The 25,877-nt window shown below is 41.0% G+C and overlaps 1 protein-coding gene across 6 annotated transcripts in view; it reads right to left on the bottom strand.

Annotated features, from left to right (window-relative positions):
- Window positions 1-25,877, bottom strand: part of ARSG (arylsulfatase G) — a 140,886-nt gene that overhangs the window by 70,119 nt on the left and 44,890 nt on the right. For 4 of the 6 annotated variants that reach the window (XM_081318542.1, XM_081318543.1, XM_081318545.1 and 1 more), the window contains exons 2-5: window positions 17,614-17,969; window positions 11,304-11,491; window positions 9,506-9,553; window positions 3,579-3,659 (exon numbers count right to left, since the gene is read on the bottom strand). In XM_081318542.1, coding sequence (XP_081174668.1) covers window positions 3,579-3,659; window positions 9,506-9,553; window positions 11,304-11,491; window positions 17,614-17,840 — 544 coding nt within the window. In that variant the 5' untranslated portion in view covers window positions 17,841-17,969. The remainder of the gene's footprint in view (window positions 1-3,578; window positions 3,660-9,505; window positions 9,554-11,303; window positions 11,492-17,613; window positions 17,970-25,877) is intronic. The other 2 variants (XM_081318546.1, XM_081318547.1) reach the window with 2 other exon arrangements.

The following is a 25,877-nucleotide window of genomic DNA, read 5'->3' as shown; positions in this document are numbered from 1 at the left end:
ATCTGGGTCCTCATTTTACCAACCTCAGAAGGATGGAAGGCTGAGTCAACATTGAATCGGTAAAAACTGCTGGAAGTTGGCAGAATTAGCCTGCCATAATGCATTCTAACTACTGCACCATATCTTTGTTATTACCGAAAATAAGAACGGGTCTTTGTTTTGCCTCTAAGAGGCACCAGTATTATTTTCGGGGGATGTCTTACTCACCTCTAGCACCAACAGCCCATCAAGTCCACTTCTTTTGGGGCCAAAGGAGCAGCTTCATTCAGCAGTTGCATTCCAGCCTGAATTTTGCAGTCAGGCCTTTCCGTAAGGCCTACACAGCTGAGTTCCAAGCTATGGCTTCAATCCATAGCTCGGTTCTTGGCTTCAGAGGCCTTCTGGAAAGGCCTGTGACTCAGAAATGCAGGCCTGGGGATGCCGCAGAAGAAGTGAGCTGGCGAGGAGAGGCCTGGCTGCAAGATAGCCAGGCCTCACCCCCACCTCCACCCTAGATTGTGCCTCGTCCTTAAACTAGGGCTTATTTGTGTGTGGGGGGTAGGGCTTATATTAGGCCCACCCCCCAAAATCAAGCTAGGGCTTATTTTCGGGGTAGGCCTTACTTTCGGGAAAACATGGTACTGTAATATGTACTAGACAACCCATGACCCATTGGGTCATTGCTGAATTTTTACAATTGCACAGAACTAATGAAGGCAAATATGCGTGACCCAGGATAATGTTGCAAGATCCAATCTGGGTTGATCCCCAGCACCAGAGGTTTAGTCTTCTGAGCTTTTGGATTTGTGCTGGCGCTCATTCTCAAAGAATTTCTCTCTCACCAGAATGTATACTGGACAAAAGTATTTTACACTAGGCAACCCATGACCCACTGGGTCAATATTTCAGAGATATTTTGTTACCTAAACAGAGAAACAGAAAGTCCACAGGCAGGCAAAAAAGCAGTGGGAACGGGAGCAACTTCTGACTTCCTGCTAGTTTTCAAATTTCAATTACATAGGAGTAAATGGGTCATGGATTCTGTACAGATTCTTTAACATAGCAGATTTGAGATACCTTGATTGAAAAATGTTTGCACTATGATGCAACACTTGGGCTAATTGAAGGTTACAAGCAGACAAGTGGTAGGAAAGTTTTAGTAGTATACAGATTATCTATCTCTTTTATCTTTTCCCCCTCCAATAATTTACGAAATGTGGAATTTTTAAAAAGCTACTAGACTGAGAAAGATAAAACCACTTAACACATTGTATTAAGTAACCTATTTCATTTTGGCTCAAAAGGCATTTGATAATCTTTCATGGCAATTTATGATTCATCAATTACAAATTTTATTTTTTTATTTTTATTTTAAACAAACAGCCAAAGTGATTGTGAATGGAGATTGTACTGAGAGCTTTGAAATAAGGAAAGGCACAAGGCAAGGATGCCCTCTATCCCCCTTGTTGTTCATTTTCACTTTGGAAGTTTTAAATCGAAATATAAGACAAGATACAGAAATTAGAGGGTTGGGGATAAAGGGTGAAACATATAAATTACAAGCATTTGCTGATGATTTATTATTTATTTTGGAAGAACCCTTGGAGATGATCCCAAAATTGTGGGGGAAAATAGAACAGTAAGGTGAATTAGCGGTAGGGCTTTTTTCCTCATAGAACGCTCAGAACGGCGTTCCGGCACCTTTTTTTTGGGGGGAAAAAACTTTTCAACAAGCTGTGTTGAGATTTCCAGGAGCACGAATCGGCACGTGCTGAGAAACGCCAATCTTGCACTCCTGCAATCTCCCTCGCTCGATTTCAGCTTCCTTTGTTACAAGAGAAAGCAGTCTGAAACGGAGCGAGGGAGATTGCCAGGAACGCAAATCGGCCGATCTCGCTCGCGCTGCTGCAATCTCCCTCGCTTCGTTTCAGCCTGTTTTCTCTTGTAGCAAGGGAAGCTGAAACCGAGAGAGGGAGATAGCAGCAGTGTGAGATCGGCTGATTCGCGTTCCTGGCAATCTCCCTTGCTCCATTTCAGCTTGCTTTCTGCAAGAGAAAGCCGGGCCGCAGGGCCACCTCCGCGGGTACTGTTCTAACGTAGAGAGGGAAGGACAAAGAGGGAGGGAAGGAAGAAAGAAAGGAAGGAAAGAAAGAAGGGACAATGGGAGAGGGAGGGAGAGAAATAGAGAGAGAGAAAGAGAGAGAGAGAAGGAGAAAGAAAGGGAGAGAGAGAAAAAGAGGGAGAGGGAAAGAGAGAGGGAGAGAAAGAAAGAAAGGGAGAGAGAGACAAGGAGAAAGAAAGAGGGAGGGAAATAGAGGGAGAGGGAGAAATAGAGGGAAAGAAAAATAGGGAGAGAAAGGGAAGGAGAAAGAAAGGGAGGGAAATGGAGAGAGAAAGAGGGAGAAATAGGGAAAGAGAAAAATAGGGAGAGAGAGAGAAAGAGGGAGGGGGAGAGAGGGAGAGAAAGAGAAGGGGAGAGAGAGAAATTAAATTAGTAACATGATTGTTAAGTGAATCTGGTTTCCCCACTAACTTTGCTTGTCAGAAGGTTGCAAAAGGCAATCACATGACCCTGGAACAATGTGACCATCATAAACATGAATCGATTGCCAAGCATCCGAATGTAAATCACATGACCCTGGGGATGCTGCAACGGTCATAAGTGTGAAAAATGGTCATAAGTCACTTTTTCAGTGCCGTCGTAACTGAACAGTCACTGGGCGACTGGTGGTACTCGGACATTGCCTTGTCCTAAAAGTGGTGCAATGGATGAAAAGGTTGAAAAGCCCTGTTTTAGTATACCGGTACTATTTGCTTCAGAATATATTTTTTTTCTTGTTTTCCTGCTCTAAAAACTGGGTGCCTCTTATGGTCCGAAAAATACGGTAGTTCTTGCCTTGCTCAGCAGTGCAGGTTGATCCCTTTCCATCGTCCCACCCTTCCTTTCCTCACACAGCCTGTTACTTGACCACAAAGAGCTGCTGCCCAGCACATTAGATCACAATAAATTACTGGTTGACCTCTACCTTCTGGAGTGTTCAGTTTCTAATTTTATGGCCTGTATCAATCAGATTATTGAATGGTGTCTGAAATGCAGCCATCTAACACAGAAATCCAAGCCACATGGAGTGGAGCCTTAAGAGCCAGACTAGAGTTTACAGATGCTCACTTTTCATAAACTAAATCCTTGGCCAGGAGGCAGAATCATGCATCTCCTTCCTTGTGATCAGAGTTACTGATAAAACACACTATGCAAATACACAGATCTGGGTCAGTAAAGAATCCAGATAGTCTGACAGTATTTCTTATTTCTTTGAATCCTCAACTAATTTTTGAATTGGACAGCATATCACATACCTGTGTCTGATATTATTACAGAGTTATAAAATAGACTGCTGTCACTAAATAATTATATGAGATTCTAGATCTATCAGCCCAGTTCATCGCAGGTCTGAACTCCCATGCAGTGAAAAGGAGAGGGGTTGCAACTTCTGTTTGTAGTTATCCACGTTTCTGCACACTGAGATAATCGGCCATTGTACAAATACAGAGCCTATCATGCTTTTATATTTATACTGTATATGGAACAGATACATTACCTGAAATTTTTGGAATGTGTAAAAAATTTGAACCAGCCCAGAAACTCATTTCCCATTGTTTGTGTATATAGAAAGTAAACCCTGAAATAGATTTGGAAAGAGCAAGGACTTTGATTAAATGGAAATGTTGCTAAGCATAGAACTGTTGAGTTAATTTGCAGCTGTTTCTGCTGTTTTCTTTTTATGTGCTTATGATTTTAAATCACATTTTAAAATCAGCCAAATCAGGAATAAGATTGTGACTGAAAGAATACTAATTCTGAAAACGTTAAATTTAGCTTTAGTGTAATTTGCTTGTTTACTGTAGCTAAAATGAAATTATTTTTCTAAAGCATTGGTTTGGATCATTGGAAAGAAAAAAGATTTAATATTTATGATTCAAAAATATAAATATGTGAGAAACATGTTTTTAAAGACCTTTGCAGCTTGTTCTCATATATACCTTGCCACAAAGGAATAACTAAAATTATGAAATTTAGAAACTACCAAGCTTCCCTCCCATGGACAGAAGACAATCCATGGCAAATGTGAATCAGTAATCCATAGTTTAGCAGCAATAATAAATCTAATTATGCTATGCATATTTAAGTTAGCCAAACCCTGGAGCAGTGGTAGCAATCTTCTATCACAATGGCAAGCCCTTTAAGATTATATTTTTAAAGAAACAATGGAACCCCTGGCAGGGGCACTGGAAATATAACTTGTTAAGTGTAAAAGAAATGAATGTCAACTTCCATGCATTCTCTCAACTTCAATGTTCGCTACTAAAAAAACTAGGAAACTTTAAAAGAAACTATAATTGTAGAACTGATTTTTTTTACTTTTTTATTTTTAGTGTAAAAGTGTGACACCAAATTAAAACATGAAAAAAATCACCAATTACTTTTCAACAACCTGTCCTGCTAACAAAAAGGCCAGAATATCAACAGGCACGACAGAACACACAGAAATGACAATGCCTGTTAATATATCTGATCTTGATAAGCAGAGCCAAACCTCAAATGACTGGCCAGACTGCTGGACCTATGAGTAAAAAAAAGATTTTTGCATTAAGAATGACTGGCTCTATGCTTGTAACATGAAACTTGGCTGTATGCCTTGTAAAAAAGTTGGAACTCTTGGTGTTGAGTCAAAAATGGGTATGAAACTTTTCAAAGAATGGATTAACAATGAGATAGCCTATTCTGGCACAGATAGGAAGCAACAGTTGACCTCACTTCGAAAAATTTCTTTTGATCACAGAGAATCTGCTGCACATAAAGCAGCATTAAAAATAGTTGCTGAAAGCGAAAAAATGACTCTTGAGAATGTTTTTTTAATGTCATTATCTCGTGTAGAAATAATAACTGGAAAATTTTTTCGAACTGCATATAAAGTAGCAAAGGAAAATCAATCATTCCATCATTTTGAAAATGAAATTGATCTGCAAGAACAGAACGGAATTGATTTGGGTCGTATTCTTCATTCTACAAATACGTGTATTAATATTGTTAATCATATAAGTGAAGAAATGAGGAAAATTGTGGTTAAAGAAATTGTTCGATCCAATAATAAAATTTCATTGATAATTGATAAATCAACCACAATAAGCAAAAAAACTACCCTCATAGTATTTGTTCAATGCTGTATCAAAGGTATGGGAATGAATGCACCAGTAAATTTTTTTTGGGACTTGTTAGAACTTGAAAAAGTAACAGCAGACGGAATATTTGATTCCTTACTCCAATGTCTTTACTCTTATGGGATGACAGAAGATTATTTGAAAAAAAATATTTGATTTCTCTGGCATGCGATGGCGCTGCTCTGATGATGGGATGTAAAAGTGGAGTGAAAAAATTGCGGTCAGAACGTTTTCCTTCTATTATAGTTTGGCATTGTGCTAATCACAGACTAGAATTATCAGTAGGCGATGCTGCGAAGGAAACTTCAGGAATAAATAGATTCCAATCATTTATTGATAAACTGTATGTCATATACCATGCTTCACCAAAGAATAGTAGAGAGTTGCATTCATGTGCAGAATTACTGGGGACTGAGCTGCTGAAAATTGGAAGAATTTTAAGTACCCGATGGGTGTCATCTAGTTTGCGTACAGTTTTGGCTGTATGGAATAATTTTGAATCCCTTGTATATCATTTTGAACAAGTAATGCATGATCCTACAAGAGATAAAAATGATAAATGCACTTATGATGGCTTGAAAAGAAAAATAACATCTACAGAATTTTTATTGGACCTAGGATTGATGTGTGATGCTCTCCAAGAATTGTCAGATTTAAGTTTGGATCTACAGGACTGCAACATCAACTTGTATAAGGAAAATAAGAAAATAAAAATACTGGTACAAGTTTTTGAAGAAAGAAGACAGAACTTTGGGCCCTATTATAAATGTGCTGTTGCTGCTGCAAGTGATCTTCGCTTTCGTGGAGTTTTACTTCACAAAAGAGATTCAAGAAAGGATCCTCCCATTGACCCAAGTATATTTTATACAAAACTGAAAGAGTCAATTGAAAAAAGATTACTTGATAGCAAAGACGATGAGTTGGCATATTGGTCTCGCGTACTTGATCAAAAACATTGGCCTGAAGATGTTAATACTCAACTGACATTTGGAGAAGTGGAGATTAGAAACTTATCAGACTGCAACTAAATGAAAGAGAAATAATTCATGGATTCCATGAATACATTCTCGAAAAGATATATCCAGAAAAACTGTTGCATTTGATACGGACTCTGAATACCATTCCTATTTCTTCAAGTGAATGTGAACGTGGATTTTCACAGATGAATCTAATTGCCACCTCAACAAGAGCTTCGTTAAAGACTAAGACAATTTCAGCACTTTTGTTCATCAAATTTGTCGGACCACCTCCAAGACTTTTCAATCCCTCAAAGTACGTTGATCTGTGGTTACTCAGAGGACGACATTTGGCCATAGATACTAAGAGCAAGGAAAGGAGTCGAGAACATTTGCCAGACGAGAATTGGACAAAAGTTTGGAATTATCTATGAACATTTGCCTTAAATACAATAAATTAAATGTATGTTAAGAATTGAATATATAATTGTTTAATTATATAAATAAATATATAAATAAAATTATATAAATAAATAACAAGATGAGAGTTCCGGCACCTTTTTTTTTTAGAAAAAAAGCCCTGATTAGCGGGATTAAAAATAAATAAAGAGAAAACTAAGATAATAGTTAAGAATTTTACGGATAAGCAAAAAAGCCGAATGTCAGAAGTAACAGAGGTACAGATAGTGAAAAAGGTAAAATATTTGGGTATATATTTATCAGCTAAGTGCTCAACAATAAAAGAAGATAATTACACAAGGTTGTTGAAACAAATAAAGCTAGACTTGGAAAAGTGGAAAAATTTAAAACTGTCATTATTAGGAAGAATTGCTACAGTTAAAATTAATATACTGCCTAAGATTTTACGTTTGTTTCAAACAATTCTGATAAAACTTGGGAAAAATTTCTTTCAAGAGTTGAATTCATTAATTTTGAAGTTTGTATGGCAAGGAAAGAAAGCTAGAATAAAGATGAAAACCTTGCAAGATACTAAGGAAAATGGAGGCTTTGGCCTACCTGAGTGGGCTTTGTATTATCAAGAATCTATATTAACATGGGTGAAAGAATGGATAATGTTTAGGAACAAAAGGTTGTTATACCTGGAGGGACATGACTTACAACTGGGTGGCATGCTTTTTTGTGGTATGGTAAAAACAAAATCCATAAGTATTTTCAAAATCACTGTATTAGAAATGCTTTGATAACAGTATGGGAAAAAATTAAAACGAAAATATACCGTATGTAAAAATTACAGGGTGGTTATCAACAATTGAAGCTTTTTCACACAAAAATTTGTTAGATTTTGAAAAAACTTGGACATATAGATATTTTATGCTATATACATAATGTTAATTGTTAAGTGACAGCTCAGCCCCGGCAACAGCTGTGTCAACACCCGGCAACAACAGGTGGTGTCGACCCTCGCCTTCATTGGGCAGGCAGTTCCGGCGGGACTTTTCAGCGCAGTCGATTGGCCGCCTGCCTGCCGGCGACAATATTTAAAGGGCGTTGAGCTGTGGAGGTTTCTGTCTGCTTCAACCACAATAAAGCTGAGTTACTGACCCACTGTCATGTCATCTGTTCCTGCTCGGTCCAGTCACGCAACATAACATTTTAAATACTGATGGGACATTAAATCGAAACAAGAGCTGGTAAATCAGGGTATCAACATGTCATGGTGGATATGCTTACAAATACAAAATAGATATGAAAAAGATATGAAACTGTATGGATTTTATAAAGATCAAAATGTATTTGATAAGATATTATTAACTTCTGTTGAGAAATTAATCAAGAAAATGTATATTTTTTTGTTAATTTTAGAGATGAAAAGTAAACAAACTAAACAGACAATGATAAGATGGGCGGAAAACTTTGGTTATAATACAGAATTAGAAAAATGGCCAAAATTATGGGAGAGAAATTATAAATTGACAATGTCAACTGCGTATAAAGAAAATTTGTATAAAATGTTTTATAGATGGCACTTGCCTCCAGCAAGATTAGCAAAAATGTTTAAAAATGTATCAGGTAAATGTTGGAAATGTAAACATAATTTAGGTACGTATTATCATATCTGGTGGACATGTGACAAAGTAAAGGCTTATTGGAAAAAATACATGCTTGGCTAGAAAAAATATTAGGAGAACTTGTAGTATTTAATCCTGAATTTTTTAAATTAGGTATAGTACCAGAAAAGATTAATAAGCAAAATCTATATTTGGCTTTACATATTATAACTGCAGCAAGAATAAGTTATGCGCAATGCTAGAAGAATGAACGAATACCTTCAGAAGAAGAAGTGATAAAAAAGATACTGGACTGCATGGAGATGGACAGATTAACTATGAGGCTGAAAGATAAAGAAGAAACAGAATACTACTAAAGCTGGAATCTATTCTACAAATGGCTAGAAGAGAGAACCAAAGAGTAGGACTTGATTATGTATTAGCGTTTTATGAACCCAGGTCACACGCTGTTTGAAAAACTAACATATGTATGTAGAGGGGAAAAAACAATAATAATAATTTTAAAAAAGGAGTAAATGGGTCATGGATTCTGTACAGATTCTTTAACATAGCAGATTTGAGATACCTTGATTGAAAAATGTTTGCACTATGATGCAACACTTGGGCTAATTGAAGGTTACAAGCAGACAAGCGGTAGGAAAGTTTTAGTAGTATACAGATTATCTATCTCTTTTATCTTTTTCCCCTCCAATAATTTATGAAATGTGGAATTTTAAAAAAGCTACTACACTGAAAAAGATAAAACCACTTAACACATTGTATTAAGTAACCTATTTCATTTTGGCTTAGTACAGCTGCTTGCAGACAACAGTTGAGCAATCTGTAGCCTAGGGCTCCAAGCAGAGCCCAATACACATTTTTGTCCCCACTTGAACCTGGCAAACTAATATTTATTTATTTCATAAATGATGGTTGGGCAAATCACAGCTAGCATAATGTGAACCCAGTTAATATATCTGCAGTCAAAGAAGAATTTTGGATGAAATATTAATGCTGATCAAAACTAAGAGCTTGTTTGGAGTTTACAGGATTAAAAATATACATATCTATGTATCTATATATTTGTTTTGTTGTGGTCATGGACCTTATATAAGATTAAAATACTTCCTTGTATAAAAGCAAATCTATTCTCCTCCTTACAAAAACTAGCAGGATAAGGAAAAGCTACATTCTTGTATATCCTGCTTCCTATCCAGAATATCCTAGTTATCTATGTGAAAGGTATGTGTATCAAAGCATTCACTTTTATGAAATTGCAATTTCAACTAGAACAACCTTGGCATTTTAGCAGGAGGAAATACGTATAGAAAGATGTCTTACCACGAAAGCTGGGATGGAAAGAGCCATGATGTCCCAGGTGCCATTTCCCTATAAAGAAGTGATGTGGAACAGAAAAGTATCAGCACCTAAAACATGTCAATGCAAAATAGTGAGTGTGGAAAATATTTAATATTGGCTACTTTAGCTCTGGGCAATCAGTTGAGAAAATGAGGACAGGACCAAAATTCACAAACCATATTATCCTGACTCATCAAAATCATTGAATCTAGTTAATATTAAAAAAGACAAGCCTATTTTTTTGTTTTAGGATAATGTTTGTAATAAGAAAGCCAGCTTAGTCTAATGGTTAAGGCAACAAGTTAGAAAGCAGGAGACCATGAATTCAAACCCCATCTTAGTAATGAAAGCCAGCTTGGATGACTTTGGGACCTTCATTTTTTCTCAGCCCAACCCACCTCACAGGGTTGTTGTGGGGAAAATACAAAGAGAAAAGTTTGTTGGATACGTTTGCCACCTTGTAAAAGCAATAAAGGCAGTATAAATAGATAAAATTGCATAAGAACTGTAATCTAAGGAATCCCAATCTGAAAATATCCATAGGAAATATGATATATGATATGATATTTCCTATCATAAAAACAGAAGAAAAACAACCCTTCTCAGCATAAAACCCAGACCTACAAATGATTCACTTTCATTACATCTTAAATTACCTCACCAATTTGCATCCTAGGGAAAGTGCATCTTTCTCTCAGCACCCAAATATTCTGAATGCAGTGACTTTCCAGGATATCAAATGCTTATGCAATAAAGGTGGGTCTTAAGGCCAGTTTGCATATACCATGAGAAAGACACCCCATCTTCCTTTGTAAACATTGTCAAATAGCTTACAACAATATGGAAACTAAGACATAATTAAAAGGGCAATATAAACCCGCAACAGAATCCAAAGATAAAGCAGAAAATCTTTAAAAACCTTAAATTTATTGGGAGAGGAACTTTACTAAGATCCTGGAGGAAACCTTAAGAGCAAACTGCCAAATTCAAAAAAATTTGACACAGTGATAGCAAACTATGATTGGATAGGAATTTTCATATCACAGGAATTTAGCAATACTGCTGGGTTTCCTGGCTATCAGTGAAAGTGTCTTTGGGCATGCTCATGCCAAACTAGAATACCTTGGGATACACTTTGCAATCAAGAAACTGATGCTTTTTTGAGAATTAGACTTAGATGATGTAAAAAAAAAAATACACGCACTTCCCTAGATTCATGATCCAAGATGATTTCTGCTGCAAAGGTATGGCAAATATTACCAAATTATCTGAGGAAACTCTGGCCTTCTATGCACATTTACAACTGAAATAACTTACTGGTATCTCTTTTTCAGTAATCAATCATATATATATGTAAAAAAAGGTAAAGGTTCCCCTGCACATGCGTGCTAGTCGTTTCCAACTCTAGGGGCCGGTGCTCATCTCCGTTTCAAAGCCGAAGAGCCAGCGCTTGTCTGAGGACGTCTCCGTGGTCATGTGGCCGGCATTACTAGACGCCAAAGGCGCACAGAACGCTGTTACCTTCCCACCGTAGTGGTCCCTATTTTTCTACTTGCATTTTACGTGCTTTCGAACTGCTAGGTTGGCAGAAGCTGGGATGAGTAACAGGCGTTCACTCTGTTATGCGGCACTCGGGATTTGACCCGCCAAACAAACTGCCGATCTTCTGCTCAACAAACTCAGCGTCCTAACTCACTGAGCCACCGCGTCCCCTAATATATATATGTGTGTGTGTGTGTGTGTGTGTGTGTGTGTGTGTGTGTGTGCTAGGTTAAATTACCTATCATAGCAGTGAGGTAGCCAGCTTCTTTCAGAACTTCTGCCAATATTGTCTCGTTCAATGGAAGGCCTGCCACTGAAGTCACAGCAAAATTATGGGTGACGCCATTACGAAGGCCGAGACGTCCTGTAAGCAGAGAAGCACGTGATGGGGAACAGGTAGATGCAGCTGAATGGAAATCTACAAATCTAGAAAAAGGAGGAAAAGATTCCTATTATTTTTCATTTATTACGCTCCTTTTATTTTGAAACAAAATATTCTTGAGTTGGTTTTTGGCAAGGTATCTAAGTGTAGTTTTTTTATTATTATTATTTCTTAGAAATAGCTTTTACCTTTGGAGGAGCTCTTTACAGCCTTTGCTGCCTGTCATTATTTCTTAAAGCAGATTACTGTAGACCAGGGTGACGGAGACTAGTTGGTTAATGTGGTTTGATGCTAAAATATGTGCTTCCTTTTTTTCAGCCTTCTCCTCATGCACACTGTGCACTTTTGTATCTATAGATCTGGAGCACTGTTGTTTCTTTCATGATTTTTTTATTGACTGACATGACCATTAAGCCTGCAATATTTGTATCATGTATTGTCTTAAGGCTAGAGTAGACTTCTATTGCACCGGACTGCATGGAATGTATGCATCTGTTGTTTGGGGATAGTTGCATAGGTGTTCCTTTTTACAAGTCAGCAAATTTTAACATTTCCTGGTGAATACGTTTTGCCTTCCCGCACCTCCCTGTAGGAAGTCAGAACCAACCAGCATACAGGGTGCATATCTCCGCACAATACAGTTGAGATTTGGGAGGTGTTTATGTCAGCCCATCTGCAGCCTTCTGCAACCTCCGCTTACCCATCAACCGCTTTGCAGCATAGGTATGCAGCGATGACTATGGGCAGTTGCGGGCAATTCTAAATCAGCCTTTAGAAGTGGGAAAGTGCTCAGAATGTTCAAATGTACACAGAGAAAAATCATTACTTCAGAATTAGTACAAATGTGGGATGTACAGCATGTTTGCTAACTCGGCTTCTCAAGGCTGCTAATATTCATGGGACACCCAAGGGAAAATCAATGCTGAATTCTTCCTAGGGGACAAATCTGCCAATGAGGTGACATTTTCAGTCAGACTGGCAGTATCCAAACCTTCCTAAAAACTCATTCTTTAAAAGCGCTGCTTCATCCAAGTAATGTGACTGATTGATTTTTGAAATATCTCCCATTACAGACTTTGGGGTGTAGAAAGTCCAAACTAAGTTTTTTGGGCTATGGAAACTTAGAAATGGAGATGTGCTTATTAATGTAGTTAAAGGATAATTTATTCCATCTAATGACATCAAAGGCCTGAAGGTTCAAAGCACAGGACAAACATTCTTGAGAATGGCCTCATATAATGGGCGAGTCATCAGTTTTTTTTTCAAGATGAAGGTTATCCTCTACATCAACAATTCACTACAAAGAGGAAAATGTCAGTTAATCCAAAATTTTAAAATCTCAAGAGATCACAATATAGTCTATTTTTTCATGCAGGATTAAGGAAAGTTATATATAGGGAAAAAAACTTTTATCATGTGAATGGGCTTTTTTTTAAAGTAGCTTTGACCGTAAAAAATGGAGCAAAAAATTCATAACATGAATTAGCTATGCTAACAATTCTGCATATGACCATCTTTTCCAGTCCAGTACCCTACCAAATTTTGAACTTCAGCATACATTAGCTACAGATCAACATGAGCAGTTATTGAAAAAAGTATTCACAGCTGCACCCCAAAATAGTTGAAGAAATAAGTCTGAAGAAAGTTGATTTACATTCTCATGTCCTGGATTTATAAGAAGAGTTTGCTTGGCACAGATGATTAAATTAATTATAACTCGGCGACTTCAAATACTATATTGGGGGGAGTGGGCTTCAACTATGTTATGACTCTGTTCCAGAAGTGTTTGCCATTGCATTCTTCCCAGGACTAAAAGAGAACAATTAGCCTCAAATCACTCAGTTGTAAATCACTCAGCTGGTTAGTAGAATTAGAACTCAGAATCTGCTGGTTTCTAGTCCAGTAACTTTAACTAATATACCAAACTGGCTTTCTTAAAATCCTGGTGACTACTTGGGCAAGTCCATACATTGGGTGGGTGGGGGAGGATGTTCCACAAGAGAGGCATCATGACAAAGAAGGCACATCTCATAGGACCCATCAAATGTAGATCCCTAGCTGATGGTACCTACAGAATGCCTTCTCTGCTAGATCTAATGGTGTGAGCTGAAATAACCTGGGAGAGGAGACGACTCAGATAGCCTGGTCCCATGCCACAAAGGGCTTTAATTTTCTTGATATTTTTGGAGGGAGTTTGCCATTGCCATTGCCTTTTTTTTAGGGCTGAGAAAGAGTGATTAGCTCAGCTTCACCCAGCTGGTGCATCAATAGGGCTAGAACTCACAGTCTCCTGGTTTCTAGCCTAGTGTCTTTACCACTGTCTCTCACAGTGTACATTCTCCAAATAAAACAATCTACTTAGCCATTGTATTTGACTGAAATAATTCATAACAAGTGACAATTTTAAATCTTTATAAGAGATGACTCTATATTCTCTTTGCAGTTATCAGCAGAATCTTATTGAGTGGATTGCATATTTTAAAACTCCTGTTGTGCATAAAATAAAGCCGAAACAATGAATGAGAAAAAAATGGCTACAATTTGTTGCAAGTGTAAAAAAGGGAAAATAAATGCAAAAGGAAAGAAATCAGTACAATTATTTGCATGGATTCGCATGATGTCTTGGATGAATTATTGCATGATGGCAGATTGTGAGGGAATCTGTAATCAACAAATTTTTGGAATCTGATTAATTATATTGAAAGGGTAAAAGCATTTGACTGAACATTAATAAGCATCTCATTCTTTGAGTAAGACTAATAAGTATACTAATAGTATATGCTATACTAATAAGAGTATAGCAGTGAGCTCAGAATTCCCTAGCCTAGCTCAACTATTACTTTATAATAGGGGCCTTTGGTAAGTCCAATGCATTTATTTTTTTTCACAAACTTGAGATTGGGAGCTACTGGATCAATGTTGATATAACAGGTCTGTCTGGGGTGGAAAACAGCAGTTCCAACTTCATCAGCTTTATTTCTATAATGCCTAATGTATATGTATTCTCTTCTTCATACCAGAGGAGTTGACCAGGTTAAGGAAAGGAAACGGGAGGAGACAGAGACTGGGATGAGTGAAATAATCTTGTAGGAACTGAAATATCTCCTCTCACACATGTGGATTGATTGTAGAGGTTAACACCATGATTAACATAGGATCAACAATCAAGAAGCAAAAATACCCCAATTAAGGAACTGCCAAACAAGCCAACAGTAAAAAAAAACAGCCCAATCATGAAACCACCAAGACCACTCCAATCAACACTAACAGGGCAAGTGTATAAAATGAGAACAAACCTCACTCTCTATTAGCACTGATGATATTACCTAGTTTAGTAATGAAATGTCTACAAGAAAACAACCAGGCTCAGAGAGCACCAACAACCCCACAGTTCAATCCTGAGCTACAAATGTTCCCTTCTATCGATATAGCTTGGTGTGGTCTGCAAGTCTGGAAAGGTTACCATGTGTTTGAAATGTTGTACACAACTGAAATAGGCTATTTGGATTCTATGCTGCAGTTTTATGACCAATCGAAATAGAAAAATAAACAAAATAATGCAAGAGGGGAGAGAACTCATGTCGGAACATATATACTGCTCTCATATGGTTCTGCAAAAGCAAGAGCCATAGTGGTACAGTGGTTACAATGCAATATTGCAGATTAACTGTGCCCTCAGTCTGGAGTTCAATCCTGACCGGCTCAAGATCAGCCTTTCATCCTTCCGAGGTTGGTAAAATGAGGACCCAGATTGTTGGGGGCCACATGCTGACTCTGTAAACTGCTTAGAGAGGGCTGTAAAGCACTATTGGTTGGTATATAAGAGCTATTATATTCTGAAAAAACAAGAGAAAAATCAAACACATTGTTGGCCTATATATTAAAGGAAAATGAGCTACAACTAGTAGAAAGAAGGATGACCAGCTGCTCTCTAAGATTTGTTTACGTGCCAAAATGGTATGAAGCAAATATGTTCAAGACAGATGACACAAGATAAACAAGTGTACACTAAGCAAACAGAAGTCTCAATCACTAGTGCTATCTCATCTTCTTGTTTGACCATTTGCCTGAGGAGGTTTTAATAGCCAGAACTGACGTCTTTACAGGAGCAGTAAATTCTTGGTACCTCCTACAAAACAACTATTTGCTAAAAGGAGTCATCTTTATATTAAATCATGTCATACAATTAGCATTTGTAGCTGTAAAAGAAATGGTTCAAACTAATTGCCTCCTAGGTTTAAAGAAATGCAAGTTATTAAGCAACTTACAGTTTTAAAGACTGAGCATTGGGGAGGGGCGGGGGCAGTGTGAATAAAATATTGGAAATTGCTCTTTAACCTTTCAAATTCTACTACATAAGCCATCCAAAAATGTTGAGAGTTGGGCAGCATACAAGTTTAGATAACAATGATGACAACAATGATGATACTGATAATAATAACACCAACCTATTTACCCCAAAGGAATATGACCTTGAAGTTTCACCATCATTCCACACAACAAAAAATTGAGTAGAGAGTGAGGAAAAAAGTAGGTATCAATGGACAAAAATATGTAAACCCAGATGAAAAATCTATACAAAGCCTTCCTTCTGCATTAGTTCAACTTAGGGGTGCCATCTCTTGATGAAACCAATCATGAAAGGTCCCCATCTCACTGCCAATAAATTGTGTGTAGATCTATTGTGGATATTTACTTTATTTATATTTCATATTTCTAGACCATCCATCTCCAAGGATACTTACCAGAAAAGGGCAAAGCCAGGACAAAAAAATAAACTAACCCAAATTAACGAGTATCCATACAATTTCATTGTTATCGTATTCGTTGATATTCCATTAAGACCGTGGATGATGAACAATAAAGCAAAAATAAGGAGAAAAGAGTAAAGAAAAATAAAATAAAAATATGGATGAATGCCAACCATGAGTGTGGCCTTGGTAGTATAATAGTTTTAACCATCTTATAGGATGGAAGAAATAAATATACTCTCAACTATGGTAATATGCCATCTAGCCTATTTCCAATTCACTTTGCACTGAGAGGGAAAGATTCTAGACATTCCTCTGTCTGAACCAGATTAGCCCATTCAATGTTGCTGAGATGGTACCAGATGTATTATACTATGCCATGTAGACTTTATTAGAGGGCAACATAATGTCCTTAAAGTTGGTGTCACACTTGGCAACAGTTGGACTGATCTGCCAGCTGTATAGTCTCCACATTCTGGAGTTGCTAGTTTCTCACTCCTCTTCAAAGGGACTTTCAAGCCTTGCAGTAGTCCAAATGAGTAACAATCTATTTGTAATCAACCTTCACCAGAGTCCCTCAAGGTCCTATATTTATGAAATTAATTTATCTCCCATTTGCAATTGAAAGCAATTATCTGGCTGTTTTACGAAGTTTTGGGTGGGCTGACCATATGATGTGTCTTTCTGGAAAGTGGGATTAATGCTGTCAGTATTGGGGTGGGTGGGTTTGGATACTCAGTGGCTAAGAAATGAATGGCATTTATGTTTTCTTATTTAATTCTTTCGATTTACTTTTATATCATTCTGATATATCATTCTTTTGTAGTTTAGCAACATATAAATTTCAGACATAAATAAACCATGTTTATTGAAAATAACCTTGAAATTATTATCTCTAAAGATCCTTCAAGACCACATCTTTCTATTGGAAATGGCCCAACCATTTCAATCATGCCACAAGAAGCAATGGGTTTTCTGCCATTGGGGGGAGGTCGTGGAGGTGGGTGAAGCCCAGAGCCATTTTTTCCCTTCATTGGGTTGGCTCTCTGGAATGACTTCCTATGGGAAGTGTGTTTGGACCCAACTCTAGTTGCTTTCTGGAGATTGCTAAAAACAGGTTTTTTTCACAGGAGACTGATACAACATACTGCTTGGAATGTTTCTGTTATTTTTTAATTTGAATTTTATGAATCTTCCATGTTTATTGTTACCCTCTCATTTTGTCATATGGTATAAGCTATTGAAAGTAAGCTTTTGATTGTGCACAATATAAATGTGATAAATCAATAAGCAAGCAAAAATACACAATAATAGGCACAATCCTATAATCCGGTAGCATTTAAACAATCGTCTACACCCTCTAAATATGTGGTAAATAAATGCTAAAGAATGCTAAAGAATGGTTTAAAACTCACCTCATTCCTTCCTGGGCTATCTTATCCAAATTAGGTGTGCCTTTTTTTAGGTCCCAGTTGGCTCCAAAATCTCCCCATCCAATATCGTCTGCCAAAATTACTATGAAATTTGGTTTTTTGAAAACTGTTCTTTCCCACTTAAAAATAAGGCTGAGGTGGTAGTAAAGAAGCCCAGTAAAACAACTGACCAAGACCAACACCAGTGCTTTAAGAAGCAGAATATCCATGGCATCAGGAGAGCAGTTCTAGGAGACATCTCATGAACATTAAAAATATCCAGCTGTAAATATTCCCAAGTGTTCTTTTCTTCAGAAGCACTGTGGATATTTCAGATCAACTGCAACATTCCCAAAATTCTGCAGAAAAGAGAATTAGAAGGAGATATTAAGAAAAAAGCATGTGCAAGCTTGCAGGTAGAGGTATAACATGTTGTTTACTTGCTTTACTCAAAATGTGACTCTGAATTTAAGATGATTCTTAAATTCTTTTAAAAAAATTAAAAACCTCATAAACACAAAGCACCATGTTTTTGCATTGCCTGCTTGGGATCCTGTTGGTTTCTTAACACCACTAAAACCAGTTCTGAACATTTGTTCTTCACCCATTCATTGCCCAGGAAACGTGTGTAATATAACCATATACCCAAACCATACATATACATATAGGAGATAGATAGACAGACAGACAGACAGACAGACAGACAGACAGACAGATAGATAGATAGATACACACACATAAAATTTCTAGTAATTAATTGCTTTCAAAATATAGCCACTTAAAAGTTAATTCTTTTACTTACTAATCACTCTCACAGAAAAACACAAATATTCCCACACATTCACGTATGTCCCTTTCTGACAGAAACTGCCAAAAATAATGAATACATTCAAGATGGGGGAAAAGCACTAGACAGGAAAGGAAAAAAGAAAGACCATGATCAGAAGTTACAAAAAGAGTTAAATTCACCAGGTAAACAACATGCACCAAGGTGCAGTTAATCTTCAAAGTCATCAAAGATCTACCTATGTTTGCATCAATTCAAGTTATCTTGCTTTCAACAGGTACTTCTTATCAGTGTATTTCCATATGTAATTATTTAATGGGGGGGAGGGAAATCAGAGAAAGCAGAAATATTGGCCAGAGCAACTTTGTGAGATAGGTTAGACTAAGAGAGCATGAATGGGCTAAATTCACCAAGTGAGCTTAAATGGTTGAGGGGAGACATAAATATGGATCTCCACAGTTCTAGACTAACCCTTTAAACACTTATTTATGGAAATAATCTTGAGCAAATGCAAATGTATTTTAAAAAATAGATTCCCATGATGTTAATGTCTCATTTAATTGTTACATAAGGCAAATCTTGCTTCTTTTCCAAATTTTTTAAATGTGCAAGTCATTTCAATTCCTAATAGCTTAATTTACGGCACACTAAACAATATTTGTCTACTTTAGCATACACAACAGCTTATGATGTAGCATGTGTGAACCCAGTCGTTGCAGCTTACTGAACAAAGCAGAGTTAATGCAAGTTAAGCAGAGTACCTAATCTGAGCCACTGGATTTAAGTTTTAAAACAAATCATTCAGGGAAAGAAGATCAAGGTGCTCCTTCCAAAAGACGACTGCATTATTAATATGTTTGTTATTTATTTGTAAACATCAATAAATATTAGAACCTTGTTGCTAATTGCACTAGTATTAATTCTACTTGTACTAATTGTACTAGTATTGTAAATACCAATAGAAGAGAATATTTGTAGCTCAAGATTGAAATGTGGGGTCCTTGCTGCTCTTTGAGCTTGGTTATTGCAGATGTTACATTACCAAACTAGGTAACCTCATCAGTGCTGATGAGGTTACCTAGTTTGGTAATGAAACATCTATAATAAAAACCACCAAACTGAGAGAGCACCAAAACCCCCTCTATAAGGAGCCCAAGCTACAAATCCAATAATAAAATGTCTGTTAAAAAAAAAAAGGACCAAGCTCAGAGAAGACTAAAGACCCCATAGTACTGTAAGTCTCAACCGCTGTATTTATAAATTGGTATAGTTGGGGGTGGAAAGCACTGTTCTTTTAAAGCTAAGTTGGCATATGATTCACAGATAGGGATCAGAGTTTATTCTGTGTAATTATGAAGGCCTGTTACATGAATAGAATATAACAATGAATTTGGAGCCAAGATCCAAGGACTGACAACCTACTCTCCTGAATTGCTATGAGGAAAGCATCAAGAAACCAGTGCAGTGGCCAACAGACTTATCAATGCTATACAGTATCTGCTAGCAGTCTCTTGCATTTTTGAGGAAGGATAGAAAAAAGGTTCAGAATGTAATCTGTAATTTGGAGCCATGGAAGAACAAAGTCCCCTCTGCTATATGCCCAAATACTCAAGAGATAGGGACATTTTTAAGAACACCTTTAATATATATTCATTTTGAAATTACAACGGCATTGAAAAAGTGACTTATGACTTATACCATTGCAGTATCCTCATGGTCACATGATCAAAATTCAGACACTTGGCAGCTGGCTAGTAACATGTTGCCCCGAAAGTAAGACTGCAGCGTATTCCACAAATGACAGCTGTCACAGGCCACTCCACGTGGCCGCACTGACAGCTGTCAAAGGAAACGCGCACGCGCAGTCGCGCTCCCTGAGCTGTCAAAACCGCTCCATGCGGCCGCTCTGACAACTGTCAAAAGCCGCGCATGCGCTCCTGTCCGCAAGCTGTCAAACAGCAGAAGTCACGGACTGTCAAAGCGGCGGCAGCCGCAAAGCTGTCAAAATGGCGCATGTGCCTAGACCGCATATTCTGACAGGCGCTAGCTGTCAAAATGTCGGCTGGGTTATTCTGACCCCGGCTGCTCGGGCAGCCAGCTGACAGGATTCCCCCAGCCCAACGCGCATGCGTTATCACTGGGGAAATGTCAAAAGCTGCCAGCTGATTATTGGTACAGGGTCCCTCGGCGGGAAAACACCCGCCCCGATTCGTTGACTTGTTCGACAGTTGCCTATATAAGGCTGTTGTAATCGTTCTGTTCTCGTCCAGGCTACGTTAATAAACCTTTGAACCGAAGACACTGCCTCTCTCGTCCTTGCCTCATATAACGCACCTGGCGACGAAGGTGGGATTGCGGTACTAGCTGAAGTCACGGCCTAGAGGCGAAGCTGCCCCAGTCAAATCGCTGAAGTCACGAGCTAAGTCACCGACTGGGGCAAGCAAACCCTTCTAGTGCCACAGTACCGCTAACCCAGCATGGCTAATCTCGGGCATGTGAGAGAGTTCGACGTCTGCACCCGGAAGGCTGGGAGTCGCATTGGGGCCAAGTCGAGGGGTACCTCGTCGTGAACAAAATCACCGAGGACCGCCACAAGGCCGCCGCGCTCCTATGCCTCAGCGGGCCGGCGGTATACATCACCGTTGGACTCTGTAGCCCGGACCCGGTCACCACAGTGCCCTATGCCGAGCTCACAGATCGCCTCAGCAAACACTTCATGCCGAGGCGGTCAGAGCTGTACTGGCGGCTCTACTTCGCTCGCCGTCGACAGCAACCCGGAGAACCTTCCACCGCTTTTATCGCTGGAGTCCGGCACGCCGCTCGGAAATGCCATTTCCCCGACCTGGAGGACCGAATACGAGACCAAGTCATCACTGGCCTCCAAAACGTGCGCCTGCAGAGGAAGCTTGTGGCAAGTGGACCTCGCAGAGCTCACATTAGAGATAATGGCATATGAGGACAGCCACCGCGAAGAGCCCCCGGCGTTTGGCGACAACCCCGGCGCATCCGTCCACCAAGCTCGGGAGCTCGACCAAGGGCCTCCGGAGCCTGGCTCCGGAGTCGACGCAATCCTCTCCCGATTCAATCGAATGGTTGCCGGCCGCGAAGGAAACCATGGCCAGGACAGACCAGCAACCCCCAGCACGAAGAAACCTCAGACCGGCAACAGGGCAAAGTGTGCAAGCTGCGGCGGGGGCCACGCCAGGGCCACATGTCGTTTTAGGAACGCAAAGTGTCACGGTTGTGGCAAGACCGGCCACTTCCGCTCTGCTTGTCGCAGTCAAAACCGGGAGACCCTCCACGAGCTTGACGAGATCCCCGCAGGTAGGACTGACTTCCCCCGCCCTCCCCAGGGGTCTGTAGGTTCCGTATTCTCCCTATCTAAAACCTCCGCCAATCACCTCATCCGTGCTAAGGTCAGGGCCTGGGTCAAAATTCAGGGAGTCCCCTGCGAGATGGAGGTCGACTCCGGGTCCTCCGTTTCCATCCTGTCAGGGGACACACTCCAACGAATAGCAACCAAATCCAAACACCGTATCCCCATCCAACCCTCGAAGGTCCTGCTGGCGGATTTCCAGGGCACCCCCATAGATTTGAAAGGACAGGCCAACCTAAGGGTCGAATTTAAAAAATTTAAAGGGAAGCTAGTAGCTCAAATAACCGAGCAACCCCGGACCAGCCTCATCGGACTGGACTGGTTTGAGGCACTGGGCATTCGCCTTGAAGGGACAAACCGCATCCAATCTGAGTCATTGGAAAACATCTGCAAAAATTTTGCAGATGTATTCGATGGCTCACTAGGCAAATACAACGGCCCGCCCATCAACCTCAAGCTCAAACCCGAGCTGGGACCAATTAGAATCAAGGCTAGGAAGGTCCCCTTCGCGTTAAAGCAAAAAATAGACAAAGAATTAGACCGCTTAGTCACTTTAGGAGTCCTGGAGCCCACTGACAGCGGAACATGGGAAACCCCAATTGTGACGCCTGTCAAGCCCAACGGAGACGTGAGAATCTGCGCAGATTACAAAGCTACTCTGAACCGCGCATTGAACCCTCACGCGTATCCCGTCCCCTCTGTTAGAGACGTTCTTTCAGAAATTGGCTCCGGCTCCGTTTTCGCCAAATTAGATCTGGCACATGCCTTCCTGCAACTCCCTGTCACCAGAGAGACCGCAGACGCCCAAACTATAGTCACACACAGAGGGGCGTTTAAAGTAAACCGCCTCCAGTTCGGCATATCCGTGGCACCCAGAATATTCCAGGAAGTCATGGAACGCACCCTTAAAGGCATCCCCGGAGTATGCCCATACTTCGATGACGTGCTCATCGCGGGCGACTCCACCCACATACTAGCAACCAGACGGCACGAGGTCCTCAGCAGATTCCGGGCAGCCGGTTTAAAGCTTAAACGGGAAAAATGTTCTATCGGGGTACCTTCTACAGATTTCCTTGGCTACAGGATAGACAGCAAAGGCATCCACCCCACCAATTCAAAAATCCAAGCTATTAAGGCTGCTCCCGCCCCCAAAAATAAAATGGAGCTCCAGGCATTCCTAGGACTCCTAAACTTTTACCACGCTTTCCTACCAGGTAAAGCCACAATAGCGGAGCCGCTCCATAGATTGCTAGACAAAGGAGCCCCCTGGCAATGGGCCACCACGCATAACGACAGTTTTAATAAGCTAAAACAACTACTGTCCAGCGATACCACCATATCGCACTACAACGAGACCAAACCCCTATGCATCGCTTGCGATGCCTCCCCTTATGGAATCGGGGCAGTCCTAAGCCACTCCTTAAACGATGGCACCCAAGCCCCAATAGCGTATTACTCTAGGACCCTCTCAAAGGCCGAACGTAACTACGCTCAAATCGATAAAGAAGCCCTGGCCATAGTAGCGGGAATTAAGAAATTCCACGATTATCTATATGGCAGACCTTTCACCATTTACACAGATCACAAACCCCTCCTGGGAATATTCACATGGGATCGACAAACGCCCCAAATTTTGTCCCCTCGCATGCTGCGGTGGACCACATTTCTGTCCGCATATTCCTACCAGTTAATCTATAAGCCTGGCAAAGAGATGTCCCATACAGACGGCCTCAGCAGACTCCCCCTGCCGCAAATAGACCCGGACCCAGCCCCGGCAGGCCGTATACTAGCCATACAGGAGCTCTCCGAATGCCCAGTAACAGCCAGGGACATCGCCTCCGCCACCAGCAGGGATCCAATACTCAGCAGAATCCTGTCCTGGGCATCATCAGGTTGGCAGTCTTCCTGCCCAAACCCCTCTATCCAACCTTATTTTACGAAATGCCACAAGCTCACCACCCACTTAGGCTGCATTCTATGGGGATGCAGGGTGATAGTCCCACCCTGCCACAGAACCAGGGTTCTCCACACCCTACACGACGGTCACCCTGGCATCACAAAGATAAAAGCCTTGGCACGCAGTTACGTATGGTGGCCTTCTATTGACAGGGACATTGAAGAACACGTAGCCGGCTGCTATCTCTGCCAGCAAACCAGACCAGCCCCCCCCCCATGCTCCCATACACAAATGGGAAACCACAAAAAACCCCTGGTCCCGAATCCACCTCGATTTCGCTGGCCCCTTCCAGGGACAGACCTTTCTAATCATAGTAGATAGCTATTCCAAGTGGTTGGAGGTTCTTCCGGTTTCCAGCACCACCACAAGCGCCACCATTCAAGCTTTAAGGGGGGTTTTCGCGACCCACAGTCTTCCCGACGTAATTATCACTGACAACGGGCCTCAGTTTACCTCCCGTGATTTTCAGATCTTCACGACGAGCAATTATATTAGACACGCGACATCGGCCCCCTTTCATCCGTCGAGTAATGGCCTCGCAGAGGTCATGGTGAAGACCACTAAAGACTCCCTCCGCAGGCTCGTCACCGGAGACTGGCACCTCCGACTCGCCCGATTTCTCCTCGCTCACCACACCACACCCGTGTCCACCACCGGGAAATCCCCTGCAGAACTCCGATGGGGTCGCCGGCTGGTGACTCGTCTCGACAGACTCCACCCAGACAGGCCGGCAGCAGAAAAACCCGATGCTCCGCCATCAAAGACATTCAATCAAGGACAAAGTGTCTGGGCTCGCAGTTATGGGGGAAGGGATAAATGGACCCAGGGGGTAGTCCTCGATCAGACCGGCCCCCTGTCATACACTGTCAACATCGGTGGAGGGCTCACCTTGCGGAGACACGCAGACCAACTACGACCCAGGGCACCCACCAATACCCCGCCAGAACCAACCACAGAAGTTCCTGACCCCCACAGCACTGATCACCCCGAGAACACCCCAACACCCCCCGATCTTCAAACCGTGACCCCCGAGGAGAATCCCGTGATAGACAAGGAACCGCCGCTTCGCAGATCCACACAACCCAAACGACCCCCTGCATACCTGACGGATTTCGAGTGGGCCGGCAGCACGCCAACACGTTCAAACACAAGTTAAAGAATTGTTCTAAGTTACATTGTTTAAAACAAGGGGGGGGAAAGGGGTGCAGCGTATTCCACAAATGACAGCTGTCACAGGCCACTCCACGTGGCCGCACTGACAGCTGTCAAAGGAAACGCGCACGCGCAGTCGCGCTCCCTGAGCTGTCAAAACCGCTCCATGCGGCCGCTCTGACAGCTGTCAAAAGCCGCGCATGCGCTCCTCTCCGCAAGCTGTCAAACAGCAGAAGTCACGGACTGTCAAAGCGGCGGCAGCCGCAAAGCTGTCAAAATGGTGCATGCGCCTAGACCGCATATTCTGACAGGCGCTAGCTGTCAAAATGTTGGCTGGGTTATTCCGACCCCGGCTGCTCGGGCAGCCAGCTGACAGGATTTCCCCAGCCCAACACGCATGCGTTATCACTGGGGAAATGTCAAAAGCTGCCAGCTGATTATTGGTACAGGGTCCCTCGGCGGGAAAACACCCACCCCTGATTCGTTGACTTGTTCGACAGTTGCCTATATAAGGCTGTTGTAATCATTCTGTTCTCGTCCGGGCTACGTTAATAAACCTTTGAACCGAAGACACCGCCTCTCTCGTCCTTGCCTCATATAACGCAAAGACCTACCTTGAAAATAAGCCCTAGCTTCATTTTTGGGGGTGGGCCTAATATAAGCCCTCCCCTAAAATAAGCCCTGGTTTTGGGGCGAGGTGCACACCTAAAAATCAAGCTAGGGCGGCGGTGGTGGTGGTGGAGCTTACCATTGCAGCCAGGCCTCCCATGGCTTAACACTTGCCTCACCAAACCACTTCTTCTGCAATCAAAGGAGCAGCTTCATTCTGCAGCCGAGAATGGAGCTTTGGCCTGCATTTCACAGTCAGAGGCCTTTCCAGAAGGCCTCTGCAGCTGAGAACCAAGCTATGGATTCGATAGCTTGGTTCTCGGCTGCAGAGACCTTCAGGAAAGGCCCCTGACTGTGAAATGCAGGCCAGAGCTCCATTCTCAGCT

This window comes from Vipera berus, assembly GCF_964194415.1.
Source record: "Vipera berus genome assembly, chromosome: 2".
NCBI lineage: Eukaryota > Metazoa > Chordata > Lepidosauria > Squamata > Viperidae > Vipera > Vipera berus.
This window is presented reverse-complemented; position numbering and strand designations above follow the sequence as displayed.